The sequence below is a fragment of the Aulonocara sp. 'chitande type north' Nkhata Bay genome, linkage group LG11 (genome assembly GCF_057382095.1).
Source record: "Aulonocara sp. 'chitande type north' Nkhata Bay isolate Kocher_YH1m ecotype deep benthic linkage group LG11, A_spYH_male_GT1.1, whole genome shotgun sequence".
In the NCBI taxonomy this organism is placed as follows: Eukaryota; Metazoa; Chordata; class Actinopteri; order Cichliformes; family Cichlidae; genus Aulonocara; species Aulonocara sp. 'chitande type north' Nkhata Bay.
Genome location: NC_141354.1, coordinates 33,697,380 through 33,721,128, shown reverse-complemented (window position 1 = coordinate 33,721,128; position 23,749 = coordinate 33,697,380). Strand labels below are relative to the sequence as shown.

Sequence of the window (23,749 nt, the reverse complement as noted above, 5' to 3'; positions counted from 1 at the left end):
CTTTCCAACTGTACTTTGTCTTGCTTCTACTTTTGTTCCTCTTCTCTCCATTGCATACCTTCAACCTACATACACCATGTTACCATGAGTTGAACAAAGAACAAGATGGCTGCTAGGGTGCAGACACACGGCTTGGCAGGTCCTGTGCGTTTGCCAAAAAACCCACCTAAAAAAACCATCTAAAAACCCCTGGATCTTGACATCAACTTGTCTTTTTGTTTTTATACATTTTTATCTTCTGTGGAGTTCGACATGTCCAAGAAAGCTGGATAATTATACCACTTTCCCAGCCAAATGGAGTCAACATCTTTTGTTCACAAGATTCTTGGATTTTGGTCATGCCAGACCACCCCCAGGTAAACATGAACAATCAGATATACCACAACTGTCGCTGGAGATTCTGAAACTTGTTCTGATGCTGCTTTTGGCTGGTGATATAGAACTAAATCCTGGACCTAATTCAAACATCAGTGATTTGGACTGGCTACAACTAATTAGCCTAGTTAGCCTAGGCCTGCCTGGGCCTCCATTTCAGCTTCCTGGGCCTCCATTTCAGCTTCCTGGGCCTCCATTTCAGCTAGCTGGGCTTTCACCTCAGTTACTCGGGCCTCCACCTCGGCTGCCAGGGCTTACACTTCAGCTGCCAGGGCTTACACCTCGGCTGCCAGGGCTTACACCTCGGCTGCCAGGGCTTACACTTCAGCTGCCTGGGCCTCCACCTCGGCTGCCTGGGCTTACACCTCAGCTGCCTGGGCCTCCATTTCAGCTGCCTGGGCCTCCATTTCAGCTGCCTGGGCCTCCATTTCAGCTAGCTGGGCTTTCACCTCAGTTGCTCGGGCCTCCACCTCGGCTGCCAGGGCTTACGCCTCAGCTGCCTGGGCCTCCACCTCGGCTGCCTGGGCCTCCACCTCGGCTGCCTGGGCTTCCATCTCAGCTGCCTGGGCCTCCACCTCAGCTGCCTGGGCCTCCACCTCAGCTAGCTGGGCCTACACTTCAGCTGCCTGGGCTTCCACCTCAGCTGCTCGGACCTCCACCTAGGCTGTCTGGGTCTCCACCTCGGCTGCCTGGGCCCCCATCTCAGCTGCCTGGGCCCCCACCTGCTGTACCCAAACTACAGTCTCCGGTAAAGGGTTTCTCATCATTAAATGCTCATAGTATTGTCAACAAAAGGACAAGAAATCCTGCTATTAAAATTTACAGAGGAACAAAGATCTGCAAGACATTTAATCAGGCTAAAGTAATCTGGGACACTAAAAATAAACCAAAGGGGCTTCTATGTGGACACATTAACATTCGCAGTATGTTACCAAAGCATGAGCAACTGGAACATATTCTAAGCAATTCCAATATTTCTATTTTGGGTATCTCTGAATCTTGGCTCACAAGTTCTTCTCCTGAGTCTGCGGTTGTCTTTCCAGAGTACACAGTATTCAGAAGGGATAGAATTGGAACAAGAGGAGGAGGAATACTTGTGTAGATGTCGAAATAGAACATATTTCTGTTAAAATCACTCTTTCCCCAGAAATGTCATTTACGTTGATCTGTTTATATCGCCCTCCTTCAGCAAAGAATATTTTTTATGAACAACTACAGATATTACTTAAATATCATGCTATAAATAATAAGTCTAATGAAATAATTGTAATGGGAGATTTTAATGTCAACTGGGACTGTGAAAAGGACAGAAAAACACTCAAGGACATAATGGAGACTTTGAACTTTACTCAACACATTGAACAACCCACAAGAATAACAAGACACTCTAAAACTAAAATAGATCTGGTTTTCAGTAATAAGCCCGAGCGAATTATTAAATCTTATAATTTTATCACTGGTATTTCAGACCACAATTTTATATTATTTTCTAGAAAACTTATAAAATCACAGGTTAAGAATGACTTTCAAAGTTCATCTAATAGGAGATCCTTTTATGAATTCATACCAAGAAGTCAGCGACAAAATGTAGCAGAAGCATTAGCATCAGTTAACTGGGAGCCTTTATTGTGTAGTGATGATCCACAATTCTGCAGCAGTCACTTCACTGACATTGTCAAGGATGTTATATCAACATACTCCATTAGAGCTCGACAAAAAATAAAGACAACATCTAATTTGCCCTGGTTAAACAAAGAGTGCAAGAATTTAATGAAAACAAGAGATCAATTACTAAAGCAGTTCCTGAAAACAGGTCTAACTCTGGATAGACAGAGATTTACTTCAATGCGGAATAAAGTAACAAGAAGTTTGAGACAGGCCAAAGCAAAATTTTTTATAAATATAATTGAAAGAGCCAAAGGTAATGGTAAAATTATCTGGCAACACTTAAATAAATTACTTGGCCGTCATTCAAACAAAAGTAAAAACACAATTGAACTTTATGTAAATAACTCTATTGTTAGAGAGCCTCTATCTATTGCCAGTAACTTAAACACTTTCTTTATTTCATCTGTTAAGGAGATCAGTCAGAGCTTTGACTCAGTCATATGCTCTGATAATGTGAATGATGTTGGTCAAAATTTGTTCACCATCACTCATATTTCAGACACTGAAGTTGCTAAACTAATTACAGGTTTAAAACAATCAAAAGCACTTGATGTATATGGTATTAACACAAACTTCCTAAAGGAACATATGGATTTTCTTGTACGTCCAACAACTCATGTTTTGAATATGTCTTTCAAACACTCCATTGTTCCAACAGATTGGAAAATTGCTGCAGTTACACCAATTTTCAAAGCAGGTGTGAAGACTGACATGGCTAATTATCGCCCCATAAGCATACTCCCGGTCGTATCTAAAATAGCTGAGAAGTGGGTGGTTAAACTCCTCACTGCTCACCTAGAAAACACCCAACCCTCATTACATCCATTGCAGTTTGGCTTTCGGGCACATCACTCCACAGATACTGCCCTGTGTATGTTAGTGGAGAACTTGAAGAGCTTGCTGGACAAGAGTCCCTGTGTTGGAGCTGTATTTTTAGATCTGAGGAAGGCTTTCGACTCTGTAAACCATCAGATATTGTTATCCAGATTGACTCGGTTTAATATCTCCAGTCAGGCTCTTCAGTGGTTTGCCTCATATCTCTCACACAGGAAACAGTGTGTGGTGTTGGATGGGGTTAAATCTCCATATTTAGACTGTGATACAGGGGTTCCTCAAGGATCTGTTCTTGGGCCCTTATTGTTCTCTCTATTTATCAATAACTTACCTGAAGTCTGTCCAAATATATTTACTCAAATGTATGCAGATGATGCAGTTATATATACGCAAGCAAATAGTGTCCAGCAGGTGGCAAAAGATCTTACAGCTGCTTTAGCATTAATGCATAGCTGGCTGGAGGACTCATGCCTAATGTTGAACACCTCAAAAACTGTCGGTATGTATTTTTCAAAACGCCCCTTAAACTTGAAGCAGTCAAACATATTCCTGGATGGAGTAGAGCTTGAATTAGCTCCAGAATTTAAATATCTTGGGGTCATTCTAGACCCAACATTGTCCTTCAAGAGTCACATAAATAAAGTGTCCCAGGTACTTAAATTAAATAATCGAAATTTTAATCATATACGTAATAATTTAAATATGAATGTTGCAAAAACTTATTTTTACTCAATGATCATCTCTCATATGGACTATTGTTTGACGTCCTGGTCACTTGCTTGTCCAACAAGACTTAAAACTATTGAAAACATTTATAAAAGAAGTTTAAAACTACTTGACAAAAAACCGACTTCCCACCACCACTGTCATGTGTTAAAAAAACATAAATTACTGAACTTCAATAACTTAGTGAAACTTAAAAGAGTGAGTTTAATATATAAAGTCTTACACTCCCTTGCTCCACCACCACTAAAGCAGTTCATTAGGCATAAAGAAAGCTCAGACAGGACCACTCGAGCTACAATCCGAGGAGACTTGTTTATACCCCACAGACGGACAGCATTTGGGCAGAACGTCCTTTCTGTCCAGGGTGGCCATCTGTGGAACAGTCTTCCTCAACCCATTAGAGAATGCTCGACATTCAATTTGTTTAAGGCAAAGGTTAAAAACTGGTTATGGACAAATCAAGTGTGTGATCATGTATAAGTTGTATAGTTTTAATGTTTTATTTGGGAACAGAATGGTGTGTATGTGTAAGTTTGGTGATGGAGTTTTTATTATGAATGAATGATGAATTTTTATGAATTATTATGTCTATTTTTATGCTTAAGGACAACAGATGGAAATTAGCCCTTGGCTATAATCTGGTATGTTTACATTCATGTAATTTTTTTTTTTTTTTTACATTTATGTTCATTAAACTGCACTGTCCTAAATAAATAAATAAACCCCTCCATGTTCTCTTCCACCTGCTCAGATCACAATGTTGTCTATGAACATCATAGTCCACAGAAACTCCTACCTGTCCTCAACTGTTCACCTGTCCATCACCATCGCAAAGGAGCTCAGAGCAGATCCCTGATCGAATCCTACTCCCACTTTAAACCCATCTGTCACTCCTACTGCACACTTCACCACTGTCTTACTGTGACTTCCTTGTGCAGTATCACAGTTCCTCACTTGGCACCCTATTATCTGTGCAATTGATTCTGACCATCTCTATACCTCTCAAATACATATCAGATCCATCTATCACTGCTTATCTGGGTTTAGGGGCAGCAGTCTAAGCAGAGACATCCAGACCTTCCGCTTTCCGGCCACCTCCTCCAGCACATTTAGGGGGACACAAAGGCACTTCTGAGCCAGCTGAAAGCATATCCTGGGGGTGTCTCAGGTCCTCTTCCTGGAAAGGACACGACTGGAACATCTCAAATACTCGGAGGTGCCCAGGAAGCTCTGAGTCCCAAATGGCCAGCTCCTCATCCCATCTCTGAGCCCAGACACCCATAGGAGGAGGCTAATTTCCAATGCTTGTATCCACAATCGTATTCTTTCTGACACTACCGCGAGGTGAGTGTAGGAGCAGAGCTCAACCAATGAATCGACTGTTTTGCGTTCGTGCTCAGGTCTTTCTTCACCGCTACAGAGTCCACATCATTGCTGACACTGCACCAATCCATCAGTCGATCTCCTGCTTCACTTTCCTCTCACTCATGAACAAGACCCGGTGATACTTAAACTCCTCCAGCTGTGGCAGTAAATTTGTTTTTGGCCTGAAGTGGGCACATCGAACTCACAGAGATTGCAATAAGAAGACATTGTGAGATATCGCCTGGATGTTCCCAAGAAAATATCAGAGACTATACTGGGTCCAGATGTTCTTCTTAATCCTGGTACTCAACTCATGCATAGTGCAGAGGGAATTTTCTGCCTTGGCAGAGGTATGCAACCCTTGTTATAATAAGTAATCACTAGCTCAGCCCTTCAACCTTTAGTTACTGTCTGTAAAGCTTTCCAAAACATTGCACATATTTGCAATGTTTGCGGTGGAAGACATACCACCAAAAGCTATATAATCCACTCAACATATTGTCACTTAGAAACCCACCATGCTTTGTTCAGGAAGTCTTTATCATTATTCCCACTTTCGCTTGTCTTGTTTAAGATCCAAAAACAAACCTATCAAAGTGCAATACTATCAGACAAAAAGAATGGTCAAACCTACAATGCAGAATCCAGGTTTTAGTAATGGCAAATTATCCCTTACAACAGATTTGAATCAGACTTGCAGTATTTCAGCAAAATAACACCAACCAGGCTGACAGCTATTCTCCTGGGTCTGCAGCCGCTTTCATCAGCCAACTCTCAAAATGAAGGGTTTCTTAGAAAGGAATAAAAACATTTAGGAGGGCTTTTCACAAAGCTTTTAATTTTCTAACACCCACATAGAGGAAAATAAAAATATATTAAAAATATATCCTGCTAAAATGACAAATCATCTGTGATTTGTGATCTGGAACATCCTGTTTAGCACATATTTGGACCTGGCTTCTAAATACATTTAGTATTACAGATTGGTGTCGGCAGTTTAACGCATCTGGAGCAGAAAATAAGCTTTCTGTCACTCTGTCCTTTCTTGACCTTAAAGCCTAGCTCCACTAGCCAGCTTGTGCAGGGCCTGGATGGGAGTGCAACGAGGTGTGAGAGCGATGAGCGTGGAATTGGGCCTGACCGTGGTTAAAGGGAGCAAGAAAACCTGGGATCCAGAGCTCCTAGAGCACTCCTCAATAATCAGAACCAGCAGGAGGAGGAATCAGATGACATTGATTTTCCACACCAAGAAACTGAAGGGGGAACTGAGGTATTGGAGTACAGATCACCAATTTTAGCTTCATTGATTAAAGTAACATAGGTGAAATGGAAGAAAATAAATAAATAATATATGGAATTAAAATATGATGAATGGGCTCCAGAGCCATTCTGTCATATGCCACCGCTTCTTAGTATGCCTTTTGATTTTTCTGAGGAATAAGATCAAGGGTGCCATTTTTCTTTATCGTGTACCCAAGCCATTCTTCTGTGGTTTAATCAATGGTACAATGAAACGAGGAGATTGGGCAGTACATCTGTAAGCAGTCAACAGAATGTGGCTGATAGCACAAAGTTACTCATATAGACTAAGGAATATGCACTGGTTCATCAGTGCGAGAAACCGAAAGTTTTGGTAAATGTGATTGCGTCTTTTCATTGTTTATTAGATGAAAGCATTCCTTCAGTTGTTATCTAAAACCAATTACATGTTCACACGGAAGGTTTTTGAAATGCTACATGTGTTTGGATGATCTGAAATACTGTGGGTATGATAAATGTGATGAGCACGATTATCAGCTGATTACCACCCAAGTGTACGGGACGAGGACCCTGGGAAAGTAGCAAGAATGCCGGGTGTCTCTTTGCAAATGGAAGACAGCTACGGCTATTAAACCACAACTAATCGCTCAATTATAGAAGTCTGTCTTCTAATAGACAAGCAAAAAAAACCCCAAACATTTTAATTTGAACACAAAAACACACAGAAAAAAATCAAGTCAAGATCACCAAGGAGGATCAAAGTTTTAAGCCTGCCTAAGACCCAGTGCTGAATTATTTCCACTCCAGATATGCAGCCTTTGAAATATGAATCACGCTTCATAAAACATCATTATTAAATCCAGTAGTTTTCTTGCACAGTGGAACACAAATACGACTTTAGCTCTTCACTGACTCGTGGCACAGCTTTAAGTAGTCACAACTGCCACTCAGGCTTCAAATGCGGTTGAGGAAAAGGCATAAGAAAAAGGGTAGAATTACTTACTACAACAACAAACTCCAAGCCCTCAGAGACATTTGCATATTAAACTGCTTTCAGGCTGAAATCTATATGACTTAAGTGTGAGGAACTTGCAAACTGATGGAAGAGCCGCAGTTTACTCCAGCAAGTAGATTTTCTTGACATACAAGAGCTGGTATGTCTGTTTAGCTGCCGCTGGCGGGGGTGCCACAGCTCGTGTCTCCTCTTTCCACTGTGGACCATACAGGATGAATAAAGCAGCTCACTGGCTCATTGTTATGGGCACGCAAACATCCATGAGAGGGATTACATGTGTTGGGACAGATGCCTACAGAAGACTGAACACATGCACAGACCGCATAGACACTTTAGTGTGCATGAGCCTATGCATGCGCCCACATACACACACACTAGGAGGTGGAATGTGATCCTGGAGGATTTGCATGTCTCCAGATCTTCATCATCATCAGAACCCATGTCCTCCAGCGTTGACTGAGATGGTTTTCCACTGTTTCAGACCCGGCCTCTCCAGTCGTATGTAGATGAATAAACCAGTTAACTCGAAGCTGAATTTTTCTCACTGTGGCAGAGCTGAGATAAACAGACTGGGAGTGGGCATTTGGACTGACATGAGATGAAACCTCAAGCCAAAGCATAACTGAGCCCCCATGAGACGAAACCCACAAGCAAATTAGTTTGATTGATGGTCCTTTATGAGCTAATAGGCACTCCTCACCTGTTTACAATGTGGAATTAATCATCAGATGTTCCAAAGGCAGAAAATCCACATGTGCCAAAGTCTAAGTGCAGACAGCAGGAGGGTATTTTATTTTATTTTAAAAGGGCTGGATTTTACGAGATTCACTTTATTATTATTATTCGTGAGGGAACCTCACTTTCCACTTCATAATGATTAACTGCCACAAATCCTCACTTAAAGCCAAAAGTATCATCATTTATTCACATTAGTGGAAGGACGATCGCTAGTGTATGTCATATTAAATAGGAAAGCAACACATTTACATTTTGAAACACTTTTTCCCCCCAACACTGTCTGCTACATCCATTAGTGACACGTCCAATCTCTCGGTGGCCAAAATGGCATTCATGTAGTTTTTCTTCACAGATTTTATATTTTAGAACAGAGAGAAAACAATATATGAACTGGTATCAAGGGGAAAATACCACTGGATACAAACCACAGCTGGAGAGAGTTGTGGAGAGCTTAAGGGTTTTCTTTTAATTTTAAGGCTTGTGCTACAAAAACGCGGATTTCAGCTGCGGCAAGCAGGCCCATTAGAAAATTAAGTTACAGCTTTGTTTTGACACATAAACAATGCGATCTACTGTATAATCCTATGACGGTGCAGTAACTAAAGGGAAAATGTTCCCAATCATTCCCATGTGTACAAATGCAACACATGCAACAGGCCTGTTATTCCACACGGCAACCGCAAGTTTACAGAATGGAACTTCAATCATTAACTTCTATTTTTGCTTACTGTTTGAAGGAAAGATTTTGACAAGTCGTGAGGTGACAGGTCTTTGAAATACATGGGGAAGAATGGGGGAGGAGAGCATCAGTGGACCACACAATAAGCGATCCTCAAACTCTCTACTTCTAAATGCCACTGATGCAATCAACCTTTCCATCTTAAAGAGCACGCAGCGGCACTTCTGCCACACAAGAAGGGCCAGCTTTGATGCAGAAAGGTTTCAGGCAATTAGGGCTTTTAGCTGTGATAATTTGCACATCTCTGTCATTCTCATGAGAACCTGGGCCCTCTGGTCCACTCATATTCCCTTTATAAAATGCCAAGAACCAGGTCCTAATATAAAAACAGCTTATGGAAAGGCTTGGCACTGACCCCAAGCTAAGAGAACTGGAAAGAGTTGTTAGAGTCACACTAGCTACCATAGCTAAAGTGGCCAAGAACATCAGGAGAGTTTTTATCACCTCTTTTCATCATCCTAATATTTTACTGTCTCTGCATTTTTCTCTGTGACATAAAAGTGCTGTAGTACAAACGGCTGTAGGATCCACTTGAGGGCAGTATCATTACTGGCATTGTGGCCAGACAGCGTTCTCCACTCTGGGAGTCTTAAAAGTCAAAACCATCACCTAATGTGAGCCTCGGTGAGCAATGCTCTTTAATAGAAGTCATTTCTCAGGAAAACTCTTCCCAAACGACCTGCCTTACTGAATCCCAGTGATATAATACTGCTAAAAACACCCAGTGCTTTTAACACAGAGAGGATAGTGTTTCAGGGCTTCTGACAGCTCGTCCCTGAGTGGGTATTGTGGTCCTCTTGCTCTCCCTCCTCTCCGTGTATCATTGAAGACAGGCAGTAGCTAGGGGCTAAACTGAGAAAGGAGAGGGGGATAACAGGTTCAATTACTGGTCAGTCTGATTAGAGCCCTGAATGTTACACCACCAATGTCCTGTAGAGATTCATTGATGTAATCAGGAGCTGTGGCAGAATGACTAACTCCCTCTACTGAAAGCAGCACCAAGCAATACACCAGTACAATACATTTTATCTTATTTTTTATTCTTTGGTGTCAAGTTAATTTTGGAAACTTTGGGATTTCTTTTCGGATATAATTTGACAAAAGTTTCTGTGGATTGGTTTAGTGGATTTGTTTAGCAGCATATAATTAGCGACACATTGAGCCAATAGACTGGTGGGTTATTGGGATTAAAAAAAGTAGATGTAGATGAGAATATTAAAACAGTTAAAACAGTAATAGTGAAGAACTGTGTTACAGAATTTGCATGAAGATTACAGAGCAGTTCAAGAAAAGAAATGTAATGGGAATGTGCACAAAGCAGGAAGAAAACTGAAACGTTTTGCCAAAATGGTAAACTTATATTCAGCTCTAGCTGGAGCATTAAGAGTACTTTTAGTCCAGGCATCAGTATTAAAATGTAGTTTTAGTGTAGTTTTAGGCTACACGTCATACTTTTTTTCTTCCATTTAAACTACTCCCTTTGTTTGATCAACATAACCCACAACAGTAATTTTAACGTGTTGTCGCCTCTTGGCCAGGACTCCCTTGCAAAAGAGGTTTTTAATCTCAATGGGACTTTTCCTGGTTAAATAAAGGTTAATAAACAGAGAGTATTAAAAGTCCTGGCATCGTTTTTGCATTCTGTGCTTAAAAAAACAACATAAATCAATTATGAAGATTAATTTATTTTCTTGCACATAACATTTCAGATCCATGGTAAATTTGTGCTCTACAGGAAGTTAGAAATAATACATGGAAGTGATAGAAGAAAGAGCAAGGAAAGGAAATGTATATAATTGTGATCTGTACCAAGACGTGCAGTTTTATGTGAAAGCTAATGTTCAGTTTTGCTGCTTGGAGAAAAGATAGTAAATCTAACTGAAAGACAAAAACAAAATATGCAACGACAGGAGATAAGAAGAAAGGAAATAAAACTAAAAATAAAAGTATTTCATATCAGTAAACATACTTTCCAGATATGATAATGACGGGGATACTGACCGCAGCACATTATGGGACAAACGAACAGAGGCTCTATCTTCAATCTACTGAGATGGAATGAATAAAAGATGACCAATAACTGCCAAACTTCAGTCAGGCACTTGGATTAAAGTGACAGGAGACAGAGAAGAAAGAAAACGCTCACACACATACATCCAAATATTAGATTTAGATCCAAACAGTGCTAATATTTACTGCTGAGCTTCAGGTCTAAACAACTTTCAGAGTATATATCAGGCTTACACTGAAAGTTCAGCCATAAATTTAAAAGCCGTCTGTATCCAAGCTAAGAGACTGGGACCTAAAGCTGACAGAGATGACAGTGACATAAGTATTATTTCGTACTTCTCAGAGATGAAGCGTCTCTAGGGAGTGTGTTTTTATTGAATTTTGCTGAGGTATTTAGTGTTGCTGCCTGAATGTCTGTATTTTAGATATTCCCATCATTCCCATTCTGCCTCACTTCATCTGAAAGGGACTATAATGTAGGAAAATGAATAAGTCTGTATCCCGCCCTACTTTTGTGAGGCTTCCTCAGACTTTCCAAAAGTCCAAAAGAGCTGACAGGTTAAAAAAAAGAACTTTTGTCCTGATAACTGCCTTTTGAGATCACATTGAGAGAACAACTGCTGCCACACAACCTTTTCACGGTACACTGGAAAAGCTCTTTCAACAAGGGTTTCCAAAATATCCTGTCTAGGGGCATCCGTCGGGCAAACAAAGCAGTTTGTTAGTCATGTTCCATGTGCGACTTCTCCTTCTGTGTACCCTCCAGAGAAAAGGAAAACTCTGCTAAGAATGGGACACTGAGGTGGTCTGTATTTCCACCGGAGCCCTTCAGTGAGAACTTTTTGAACAAGCTCTGGTGAGAGATGACTTTGTTTGAATTGAACTCACCGAAAGACAGACCTCAAAACAGTGTGCAAGAACAATGGATCCTTAGTTGAGGAGGTATGAATGCATGAAGGCATGGGTGGGGAGTTATGAACTGGGACATACCAAATCCTCCGTGCGCTGAGAGAGAAGAACAAGCGCACACACACTCGCCACAGAAGCCTCATTTACTGATCACATTGTATCACTTACAGAAACCCAGGGAGGCTAAATACACTCCATATCGCAGGTCATCTGAGGTCAGCTGCAGGTGCAGGCAGATTTTAGAAAACAAGACATTTATTACTACCTGGGTTTTCAGCAGCATCCTGGCCAAGACTCGGTGCCCTCACTTCCATCGCTAATGCTAAACATGCAAACATAGGTGCAACACAATGTTTTTATACTCCTGTCAAAATACCAGTGTGCTGCAGACTAAACAACAGGGGGATGCTACCCATGTGGTTTGAGAGATGAAGAGTGAACAGAATTGCTACAAGAAACTGTTAAGAAAAATGTTTTTACACAAGGCTTCGTGAGAAAACTCTTGGAAAAACTCATTTTGCAGTTTTAACCAGGCAAATTCAACATGTCAGCTGTGGAAAATCGTCGGTTGGGCACATAGACTGTATATAGAGGATGGCTGCAGATCCAGAGACATAACATCATAGTTTGTGGATTTGCATTTTGATGCTTCAAATGGCCACTGTCATCTTGAGGCTTTGTAGCCAGAAGTGGCCGTATTTTGGTGAGTGGGTTCAGTGCTAGCACCAAGAAAACTGCATCAATTGACTTCATGGGTGCACACAGAGCTAGGCAATAAAACAATAACATAATTATCATGCAAAGGTCTTAGCAATATAAACATAAGTTGTACAATGTTGCAGTATATTTATCATATTTAACTTCTGACAGGAAAAAAATTAACCTTATGTTTATATATCAAATTAGGTTTAAAGGGGAACCTTTAGGGTTAACAGAAATAGTGATTTGATTTATATTGGGATACATATCGATATCAGTTTACATGAGAAAAAGTATTTTTTATTTTTCGGAGGAAAGCAATATGGATTTTAATCCTCGTTTCTAATTTTCCATAAGGACTGATGAGGACGGCCACATTTTTACCAACCTCTTGGGGCTTTCTGCTCTACTTTTTTGGTCTGAACTTGTTACGTGCTGTTCTACAGCTATTTTCAACCATAAACAGCCACGCAAGCACGTGTGCCAAGGTCTCTGCAAATAAAAGCACGAGTAGAGTAAGAAGGTGAGTGGCACAAAAACAAACCTTGATGAGGTCCGTTAACTGAAAGCATAATTTCAGCAGAGCTGCACTTCCCTACCACATAACTGGAAGTAAACTGAAACCAGGACTACCGTGGGTGGTCAGAAAGGCCTAAAAACCAATTGGCAAAACAAATATACATGTATGTTCGGCTCTTTCTCTGCGTGACTGAATGTTTACAAACTCATTGTGAAGAACTGGCTTAAACCGATCTTCCATAAGAATAAACTCTCTGTTTCAAATATATTCCCTCTTGGAATGTCATTTTCCAATTGTCTGCAAGATTCTCCCTGATTCAAGACACATCAACCCAAACACAACGCTGCTGGTCTTTTTAATCTATGAAATCAAAGCTGAGTAAACACCGCTTTGGTATGTCTAATTCTTTGAGCCAAACTCCAGCGGTCAAGTTTCACACATACCAACACACATCTGGAGCACTCAGCGTGGAAGATCAAGCTTGATATTCTGCACATGTCAAGGCAGTGAATGGCTCGACCCTAACTCTACAAATACATTACTAAGAGGGGAGTGATCCCAGGCTTCTGTCTTTATGGAGATGTCAGGATTCAACTGAGGGAGCCAAGTGCTCTCATCCACTTTTCCAGAAGGATCTTAAAGTAAAAACGACATAATTGTCAGAAGAAAGCCAAGTACTTAGACAACAACAGGGGAAAAATTATGTGAAGGGGCAGGGTGGATACTGAACTTTTACTCTCTGAACCCACTGAAAGACCTGCCAAATGTGTCTCAGAAACATTTTGGTAACAATAAACAGATTTGTGTAATGCCACGTCATTTCTTATCTGTGTTGTTTTCTGCACTGTTTGGATTAAGTTATATGATGTTACTTAGTGTTTATTATTTTAACTCACAATTTATCTCTTATTTTCAACTGGACTAAAATATCAGAGGAGACTACTGCATGCAATCGTAGGTTATAATTGAATACATTTATTAACGTTCCAACAGAAAAATTAACACCAGACACCAGTCACATCTAACAGAAAGGTTAGCAGTGAGCGGAGACAGCAACCATCCTTGATTTCTCTTGACCCTAACAGCAGGCAAACACAGAGATGTCACGAAAAGAGCTTCACTTGTTTGTTTCTAATGTCTGGTGATCCACTTGCTTCTTCTTTTTTTAAACATCAGCTGTAGTTGCCATCCAGTTATTTCAGTAGGACTACTATTAGGCTGGTATTTGTACTAAAAAGTACCAGTAAGAACCAAAGTAGTTATAATAAAATTTGGTATATATTGTGATTTACTGATCTCTTAACTTTTCATCAAGTCAATTAGTCCTGGGTAGTATTATGGCATCTAGCATAGCAGGATTTTTAGAAAACAATTTTATCTTTAAAACCTTAAAAAAAAAAAAACTTAGACACTGTTACTAATGGGCGAAAGTAGGAACGTTTGTGTAGTAAAACAACCCTGCACATTCCTGGCTACATTTACTTCATTTTTTTGACAAGCATAAATACCCTTGTTTGCATCGATCATCAATCATAATAGTTCCTAAACGCTTTGGCTTGATACCAGAGCCACTGCCGCCCCTCAGATTTATCTGAGGGGCGGCAGTGGCTCTGGCGGAATTTACCGGCAGTCATTCTTAAATGATTTTTTCTTTAAAAAATCATTTAAGAACGCAAAGATTTTGTGATATGTGGTTAGTAGAGATATCCAGTTCACTGAACTTGTTTCCTTTTATCCAATGCTCTGCATCGCCATGAAAAACCATTCTTTTATTCGGCACAGAATAACTGTTGGATTTAGGATGTGAAATAGTCAGGAGTGAGCTGAAAACACAGAGACAGCAGCCTTCCCTAATCTCCCCCCGACTTCAGCAGGAGTACAACTCCACGGGCGTCACAGCAAGATTTTCACTTGGTCGTGTACGGTTTCACCTGTCTGCCTTTCAGACCCAGATCTGAACAGGTAGAGGAGAATAGGCCTATAGAGTCCTCTTCTTTTCCTCTTCCCTCCCCTCCCTCTTCTCCTTTCTCTCCCTCTCTTTTCTTCCTGGCCGGCTAATCTCTTCTCAGGTTTAGGGTTCCCGGTTCGGGCTCTTTGAGGAGGAGGAAATATGGGGTTGGGTAAACATCAGGGCTCTCACTGCAGGGATTACAACACCCATATATCACTGAGACAACTCCCTTTTCAACAAATGACAAGTCACCAGGACCCTGTGCGAGAAAGGATCCAATGACACTTCCTATCAACACAGCAGACACCGATAGCATATACCGTCACCGTTTTCACAACATCGTGTTAGTTTATGAGGATCCGGTGTCTTCGCATTCTCAGCCAACGTCTTCCGATCGGTTTGAGGTTTTCACACATTGTTGCACCTGATGTTTGGCTTGTGGGCATCTTCAAAGAGGCAACAGCACAAACGGAAAAGAGCTCTAGAGAAGCTCTTTGATCCTTTCAGAGAGAGTGCTGTTCATTGCCCAAAGACTCCATTTCACTCTCTCCTGTTGACAAAGCGAAGTACCATGCATGGCAACGTGCTGCTGGATGCATTGTGCTTCAGCGGCTGGGTGTTATAAAGTAAAACCACAATCGGGCCTCATTTAAGAAAAACACACTTTTTATCCAAAAAGACATCACCGAAGGTCAATGAGGTGGATCAGTTTTCCAACCTCACTGGGACGAGCACAATTCCATGTGCTCATGCATTTTAGCTGTCAGAAGGTTAAAATTCAATTAGCCAAACAGCTTTTCTTTTCCAAAGCAGCGGGTGCGTCCAATAATTCCTCAGTGCGATGCATAATGAGAAGTGAGGGACACTTAAATGCACTCCCCAGTTGTGCTTTTCACTTGTGTGCAGTTGACAACGAGCAGTCATGTCAGAGTAAAGGATGAAATCATTTAGGGAGGAACAAAAGGCACCCAAAATTTATGGACGATTAACAATGATGCGTGTAAAAAATTGGAAAATAGACACTGTGGTGATGCTACACATGTTTTTACTATTGATGGCAAATTGAGAATAAAGCTACAACATCTTAAATTTATAAAGCGTTGTTACGTTTTTTGTAAAGTGTTTATATAAATATTTTCACTGGAATGTGGCTCTAATATTCACATTTCTCACAGAACAGTATTCTGGTCAGCAGTATACAGCACCACGTTACTTTGTAGTAACATCCTAAAGGTTAAACTCCACTGAAGAGAAATTATAACTAAACACATTCTCATAATGTACCTGTTCAGTTTTTCTATAATGAATCCTTGATATTTTCATTATTATTTTTAATTTTCAAAACCAGCATTAGTGTTTTAACACTATGTCCTTACAGATTGTTTACTTTAAAGGATTTTTTTGATACTCAATGATAATGCATTGAGGAAATTAATGACTGGTTGCGCCACAATTTTCTCCAACTAAACAAAAACAAAACTGAAGTAATAGTCTTTGGCGCCAAAGAAAAACGATTACAGGTCACCAGAGAACTTCAATCCATACATCTAAAAACCACAAACCAGGCGAGAAATTTGGGTGTAGTGATGGATGCAGACCTAAACTTAGAAAAACACATTAAGACAATAACAAAATCAGCTTACTATCACCTCAAGAATATTTCAAGGATAAAAGATCTGATGTCTCAACAGGACCTGGAAAAACTAGTCCATGCATTCATTTTTAGTAGGCTTGATTACTGTAACAGCATCTTTACAGGTCTACCTAAAAAATCAGTCAGACAACTACAGCTCATTCAGAACTCTGCTGCTCGAGTCCTCACTAAGACCAAAAAAGTGGACCACATCAGTCCAGCTCTGAGGTCTTTACACTGGCTGCCTGTCCGTCAGAGGATAGACTTTAAAGTTCTGATGCTGGTCTATAAAGCTCTGAATGGTTTAGGACCAAAATACATCAGTGACCTCCTGACCCAGTATGAACCTTCCAGATCCCTCAGGTCATCTGGATCCGGTCTTTTATCAGTTCCCAGAGTCAGAACCAGACACGGAGAAGCTGCATTCAGCTTTTATGCTCCTTATATCTGGAACAAACTCCCAGAAAGCCTCAGATCAGCTGAAACACTCAGTTTATTTAAATCCAGGCTGAAGACTCACCTGTTCTCAGCTGCATTTGAATAAAGCACCAAATCCACACTTTTAAGCTTAAATTTCAAAACTTACACTAACTACTGATCTTATCTATTTCTGATTTTATCTGTTTTGATTTTATATACTGTTTTGTTTGTTTGTTAAGCTTAAATTTCCAAACTTACATTAACTACTGATCTTATCTATTTCTGATTTTATCTGTTTTGATTTTATATACTGTTTTGTTTGTTTGTTTGTTTGTTTGTTTGTTTGTTTGTTTGTTTGTTTGTTTGTTTGTTAAGTGGGTTTAGAGCTCTGGGTAGCTCCCCAGCTGGGTCTAGACTGGGTCTAGAGAGTATTTTAAATTCAGGGAATTTAAAATAGAAAGTAGCTCGTCCACAGAAGGACTGGTAGCTCCCCTTACGATAAGGGTTCAGATCGCGCGAACAGGTGTGAAATGTGTGTGTTTAGTTAGTTTGTTTGTTTGCTTGTTTTAATCAATTTTAAATCATGCTTTTTATTTGTTTTTGTTTCTAATGTCTCTGTAAAGCACTTTGAATCACCTTGTTGTTGAATTGTGCTATACAAATAAATTTGCCTTGCCTTGCCTTACTAATTGCAGTATTAGCCTGGCTAATTATCAAGTAAGTAAAACTCAAATTTTTGCATAGAATAAAGAAACGTGTTGACCTATGAACTTAGACTTTGCACTTTGAGCTTTAGAGTTTAGTCATATTTCTACTATTAGGTAAGCTAAGCTAACCTACTCCTGGCTGTAGTTTTAGACTGAACACACCCCTTGTGCTGATCTTCTTTCAGTAAGACAACAAGGAGGCAAAATTAAAATGAAGTAAATTAGTGGTTTTTAGACACCAAAATGAGCCCAAACCTTAAAACAACAGGTCAGCAAAAAAGCATCAGCAGTTTTGTAGTTTTTTCCCCTCCGTGTATATATGATTTTTTTTACACAATAATTTATTCTGGTTGATTTGCTGTCCCCTAGAGCAGCTATCCATCTTCTCCAGGAACACCTCAGTGCTGATGATACAGGAGTATAATCCTTCATCATTACTGTTACACACATTAACAGTAGTCATAGTTCAAATTGTGACAGATTGTGTATCTGATTTGTACAACATGACCTCATAATACTGCACAGGAAAGCACCAATTGTGAGATTTTGGGTTGAAATCAATACGGATGTGTAAAAATAACAATTTGGACAGTGGCTGAAGAAATACTAATTTTGTTCATCTTAAAGATAATAAAGGACGAGACAAGTCTTTTGGGTCCTTATGTGATTTACTTTGGACATTTAATCAGCACATCAGCCCTACTTGCAATAAGCTGATTATTGGTTACTGGCAATAGTTTAATAAGCAAGATAACCTCCATCCAATCTTAGGATCCAGGACAGCCAGGCATTCTCTTAGCGAGATAGAATTTAGACCACTGAGTTGTTTTGTACAGAATGGAGGGAACTCTTTAGAAATTGCATGGTAGTGGTGAAATTTCTACACATACACAGAGTCATAAAAAGCAAAAAATGCACACTAACTATGTTTAATAATAGAGAGCAAGCTATCAAGTGTCACAGGGAAGATATATGTATAAAGCTGTAGACAGAGGCATAACTTAATGTTTGCAGTCTGCACTGGCTTCCCTTACAAAGACATTCTGAGAAATCCAAACAGGAAAACTTGACCTTTCTTTGCAAGGAACAGAAAATGCAATCCAGACCATGTTGTCATGGGGAAAACACAACATGTTCGTCTTCATGCGACCAAACTGTAGACATCATAATTCTCTGGATGACAAACTTCTGAAAATCATGGCAAAGATACTAACAATAGTTACATGTTCACTCATGTGAATTCATGCCACCCCAGCTTCTTTTTTAATGGCTCTGTTTATTTAAAGACTAATAATCCACGTGGAGCTAATGAATCTTTCACTAATATTAAAATCAAATTAACAGCAATGTTAATAGTGGTGTCTGCTTTCAGTCAAAGACATGCAGCAAACTTAGGTATAAAAGCAATATTCATATAAGGTGTACGGCTGATGGAGCGTGTGTTGGCAGGCATCGCCGCAAGTATGAATAAGGACATCTGGGAAGAATTATCCTCATTATAACAAAAAGCTATCAGTGATTTATAGGAGGTTGTATTCTGTTGTTCCACTATCTCATAACGATAAGAACTTTATCATGGCGAAATGCGCATTATCTCTGTCACTCCCTTTCCCTTTCCTCTTTTCTCTCTAAGGAGTTAAACAGGATGACTAATTAACAACTTTACTCTTCGCAATTCTCAGGAAAACCATGATATCCAACATCCGATAGTAGAATCAATCTCACATGTGGGGCAGCGACATTTTGCATGCCTCACTACCGAGAAAACAAAACATCTCTTTTTAATTAAACAACAGTGCGGTGTCAAGACCTGATGCGACATACCATCTCACTGACCACGAACAAAACCAGCTCACCCATCACATTTTTCTTCTTCTTCTTTTTCCTCTCACCAATGTGAACAAACCCGACATGCTCAAACATCCTCTTGCCTGAGGCAAAGAGGTTTTTACCATTTATTTGTGAAGTGATGCAGCTGCCAATTTGTCAGGAACATGAATCACAACGAATGTCATATTTAAGGCCAATAACGCCATGAATATTCATTTATATTGTCTTAGGTTTGCTTTACACATCTGGCCCAAAAACAGTGATTTGATTTGATGGCTTTAGTAGCATGAATCTTGATATTTCTCACTGTGGGGGAAGAATAATTTCTCCTTATATAATCCTGCAATAAGTAAGAAGTCAGATATGGATTTCAGATCAAGTCTGACAGTCACATCCATCCTAATGACTCCAGTACACATTTGGAGGGCCTTACATAGGATCCCCACATCAGGTTAACTGTTGTGACTTGGCCTACATGTACTTCATTCGAACTGCACAGTGCTTTGGACCTAAAGCACCTCTGCATATTTTTCATCCCTGTCATTCAGTTCAAAAAACAACTCATATAACAGAGGATTTAAAGTTTCTATCCATCCTCTTAGTCGCACTACTGGGCACATTTATTCCAATGCAAATGAGGATGTGTGTGCATCCTAAAATGTACAGATGGCTGATATAAGACAGCAACATTACCTGAAAGACAAAAAGTCAGACAAGACATTGGAACTACACAGTTAAAAATTACTTTTCCACTGCTTTAAATTTGGCCTTTCTTAGTTGTGCATTTCTCAATAACTCTTAAGTTCACTTTAAAAAGAAATAAAAGGAAGGAATGGAGAAGATGGAGAAAAGACAACACTCTTACCTTTGACTGTTTAAGCTGGATGCCATAGATGAGAATATTTCTGTGCTTGGCTGTTGAGGCCAACTCCGTGATTGCCGTGGGTGCTCTCTCGCTGACAGGGAGCTCATCAGTCCTGCTGAAGTGCACCTATCAAAACAAAGACCACCGCACCCAATCAGAAAACAACTGCCAATAAAGAATAGCAATTACGCCCCATTTTGGAGCAATTACAGGACATTGTTCAAGCAGTAGTTTAAACATGTTGCAGCTCAATAGGCTTATTTGTTTAGGGCTATGTTTGGGGAAGTTCGAGGAAGCATGAGCGTCTGCTTAGAGTAAACAGAGGTTGGTTGATACACAATCCTGTCTGAGGATATAATGACTCTAATTGAGTTGTAAATCTTATGGACCTCTGGGGTTTATTTTCCTCAATTAGGGTAGCATAATCCAGATACAATGGTTCAGGTTACTGTGTCATCTCTATGAGCAGCTAAACTTTAGTCGATTTCCATAACCATACTGCTGACAGCAACTTAAATGGAGATTTATTCCTTTCAATTATTCTGTCACATATCGTAAAAAACTGCGGCAGTGAGATGCAATAGTCAGGAGAATAGTTTCAAAAATGTCAAGACATCTGCTTTAAACGTACAATTATTGCACTCTCCTTGAATATCAATCAAATGTTGGTTGTCATCAGCTGAAGTTCCAACTTGAAAACTGATTATTCAGCACATTCGCAGGGGTAGGACACCAAATTGTCTTATTCGGGCCAAGAATCCTCAACGGTGAGCGAGCTCATGAAGAATGAGAGTATTTGTCCTTATTAGACTGGATTTTACCAGAAATTAAAAAAAACTTGAACATAGACACTATTGTTATTGGGCACCTTCCATAATGACTTAGAGGGGATGCTAAGCTGATGTAAAATATACTTGAAGAGCCCCCAACAACCTGACAATCAATCAAGTACAAGCTGCTTGAGTGATAATTATACAATAATAATATTATTGATATTAATGGTAATAAACTTCAGGCAAATGTTTATCATAGATTGGTGATTTCTTATAGCGTAAACTCAACAGAAACATTTTTTTTCTTTGAAATGTCTTGCTCAAGGCCATAACATCTTAGACTAAGTAAAACAAAGTGACCTCCATTATCCGGTCTCCTTTACTCCCCTTGAGGCTACCACCATCACATGGATAACACCAACACTTGAAACTCTATGATCCCTCAGTGATCACTACCATGTGATCAAGCCTGGGATAAATAACGGGGTGCATATGCAATCTAATAATAGCCCCAGGCAAACCCCCCCCCCCCCCCCCCAAAAAACCCAGACACTCTGGTGCAGGATCAAATCGCTTAGGAGGACTGCCTCATGTTTTGCCATATTCTCAACTTTCCAGGCTGAGTTTATGCACATTTGAATGTTGACGAAATTAGGTTAGGCATAGATGGGGGGAAAAATGACAGATGTGATTTACTTTAATAGAATACGCTTTAATTCTCCCTTTTGGTTTTCCCCTGCAAATTTCTAAAGGCATTTTTTATATTCCAATCAATGAATCAATCCTTTAAATAGCAATTTGGTAACAAAAAATAATCTGAAATCCAGCGTGGTTTTATAATTCACAGTCTCACTGTAGATCAGAGCATCACTGCATGTTACATAAGGAAGTACTAGGTCTATATAGACTGATAGAATACAATTACAGGAGCAATCAAATTCTAATAACTTCTATCTTCTTCATGTAATAAGAAAAGGACACCACTCATTAATACAGCAGCATAGAAGACAACAACAAAAGACAAAAAAGTGACAACAGAAATATGCAGCAACCAGGCTCCTTTAAGCTGCCAACAGAACTCTGATCTACTGAACCACAAACTCTGATGTTTGGAGCCCAGTCAGCAAATTGGGCTGTTGTTTGTGTTCTGCAGGTCCTTCTCATTGGGCGACAGTGCTGGAGCAACAGAGTGTCACTCCACAACACAAAAGATGGACTAGTTTGGGATTCAACAATTTCAATCCTTAACTCTAGTTTTTGTCCATAGTTGTGTTTTTTGTCTTTTTTTTTTTAACCATTTTTGTGCAAAGGGGGGGGGGGGGGGTGCTAACATATCATCTAATGCTAGAAGCTTGCAAATTGCATTCAGCAGTAAAAAAAAAAAAAAAAAAACAGATGCAGAAAGGCAGACAAGTAACAAACTGATAAAACACTAGAATTTCTCTTTCAAATCCCAGACTGCTTGGACAGGCTATATCACACAGTAAGCTTTGTGTCTTAATTGTTTAATTAAAATTCAACCTAAAACTACCTAGGAGGCACAAACAGCACAAATATGGTGGCGAAATCTAGTTCAGCGATTTCACCACCAAGAAACAATACTGCTGTTTATGGATGGATGGAGTTACTAAAAATATCCGCCTCAGTAGAGTTGTTGGAAGGTGAAAGCTATCCATAGAGTCTCCAAAAGTTGATTCTGTTCATCTGGACGTAGCGTTTTCAGTGGGAGAGACGTTTAGTCACTCAACCAAGTGACTTCTTCAGTCTCAGCTGACTGCAGGTTTCCCCAATCTTATAAACGGTACATTTGCATAATGACTGAAACCAGCACCACTGAAGGAACAAAGGGCTGGGAGGTCAGTTCCTTCATCATAATTATGAAAATTCTCATGACCATTGATCAACAACCACTGATCAATGGCCATGAGAACCATTCACAGAGAGCTGGGCAATGGCTGCAATCACATCACTGTATGATGGCGAAAGATGTACCCTTAGGCCCCCTCCTCAATTCAAAGATGGTCTTTCCCTTTTCACGTAAATGGCCTCCTTGACTCCGCGCTCAAAACAGCGTTCCTCCCTGTTTATAAGATTGGGGAAACTTGCAGTCCGCTGGGACTTTAACTACACTTGGATTTAACATTTAACTACACTTGGATGAGTAGTTAAATGTTTCTCCCACTAAAAACGCTACGTCCAGATGAACAAAATCAACTTTTGGAGATTTACTTACCTGGATGAATGAGCATGCATCAAGACCTATCCATAGAGTCCTGAGTTCAATTCCACCTGAGTTCAAACCTGCCTTTCTGTGTGCAGTTTGCATGTGGGTTCTCTCCGAGTACTTCAGCTTTCTCCCACAGTCCAAGGACATGCAGTTAGTGGGGGTACGTTAATTGGAAGCTCTAAATTGCCCATAGGTGTGAATGGAGGTGTGAATATGAGTGCGAATGGTTGTCTTTGTCTATGTGTTAGCCCTGAGACAGACTGGCAACCTGTCCAGGCTGTACCCTGCCTCTCACCCCAAGACAGCTGGGATAGGTTCCAGCCCCCCCCCTGAGAAGGATAAGTGGCAGAGAATGGATGCATCTAAAAATGTTTTAATTGCTTTAAAGTTTGGCATTTAAACAGTGCAGTCTACAAGCATTGAACCTCTTTATGAGATAGCCTCAAGTGGCCTCCCAAGGAACTACAGTTAATTAATTGGCTTAA

At 40.0% G+C, this 23,749-nt stretch overlaps 1 protein-coding gene across 4 annotated transcripts in view; it reads right to left on the bottom strand.

The window, feature by feature from the left end:
- Positions 1 to 23,749, bottom strand: part of crppa (CDP-L-ribitol pyrophosphorylase A) — a 58,209-nt gene that overhangs the window by 2,361 nt on the left and 32,099 nt on the right. Inside the window, exons 9-10 of one of the 4 annotated variants that reach the window (XM_086312271.1) lie at positions 20,265 to 20,390; positions 16,742 to 20,092 (exon numbers count right to left, since the gene is read on the bottom strand). In XM_086312271.1, coding sequence (XP_086168397.1) covers positions 19,961 to 20,092; positions 20,265 to 20,390 — 258 coding nt within the window. In that variant the 3' untranslated portion in view covers positions 16,742 to 19,960. Of the gene's footprint in view, positions 1 to 16,741; positions 20,093 to 20,156; positions 20,391 to 23,749 lie in introns of those variants that run through there. The other 3 variants (XM_086312273.1, XM_086312272.1, XR_015131559.1) reach the window with 3 other exon arrangements.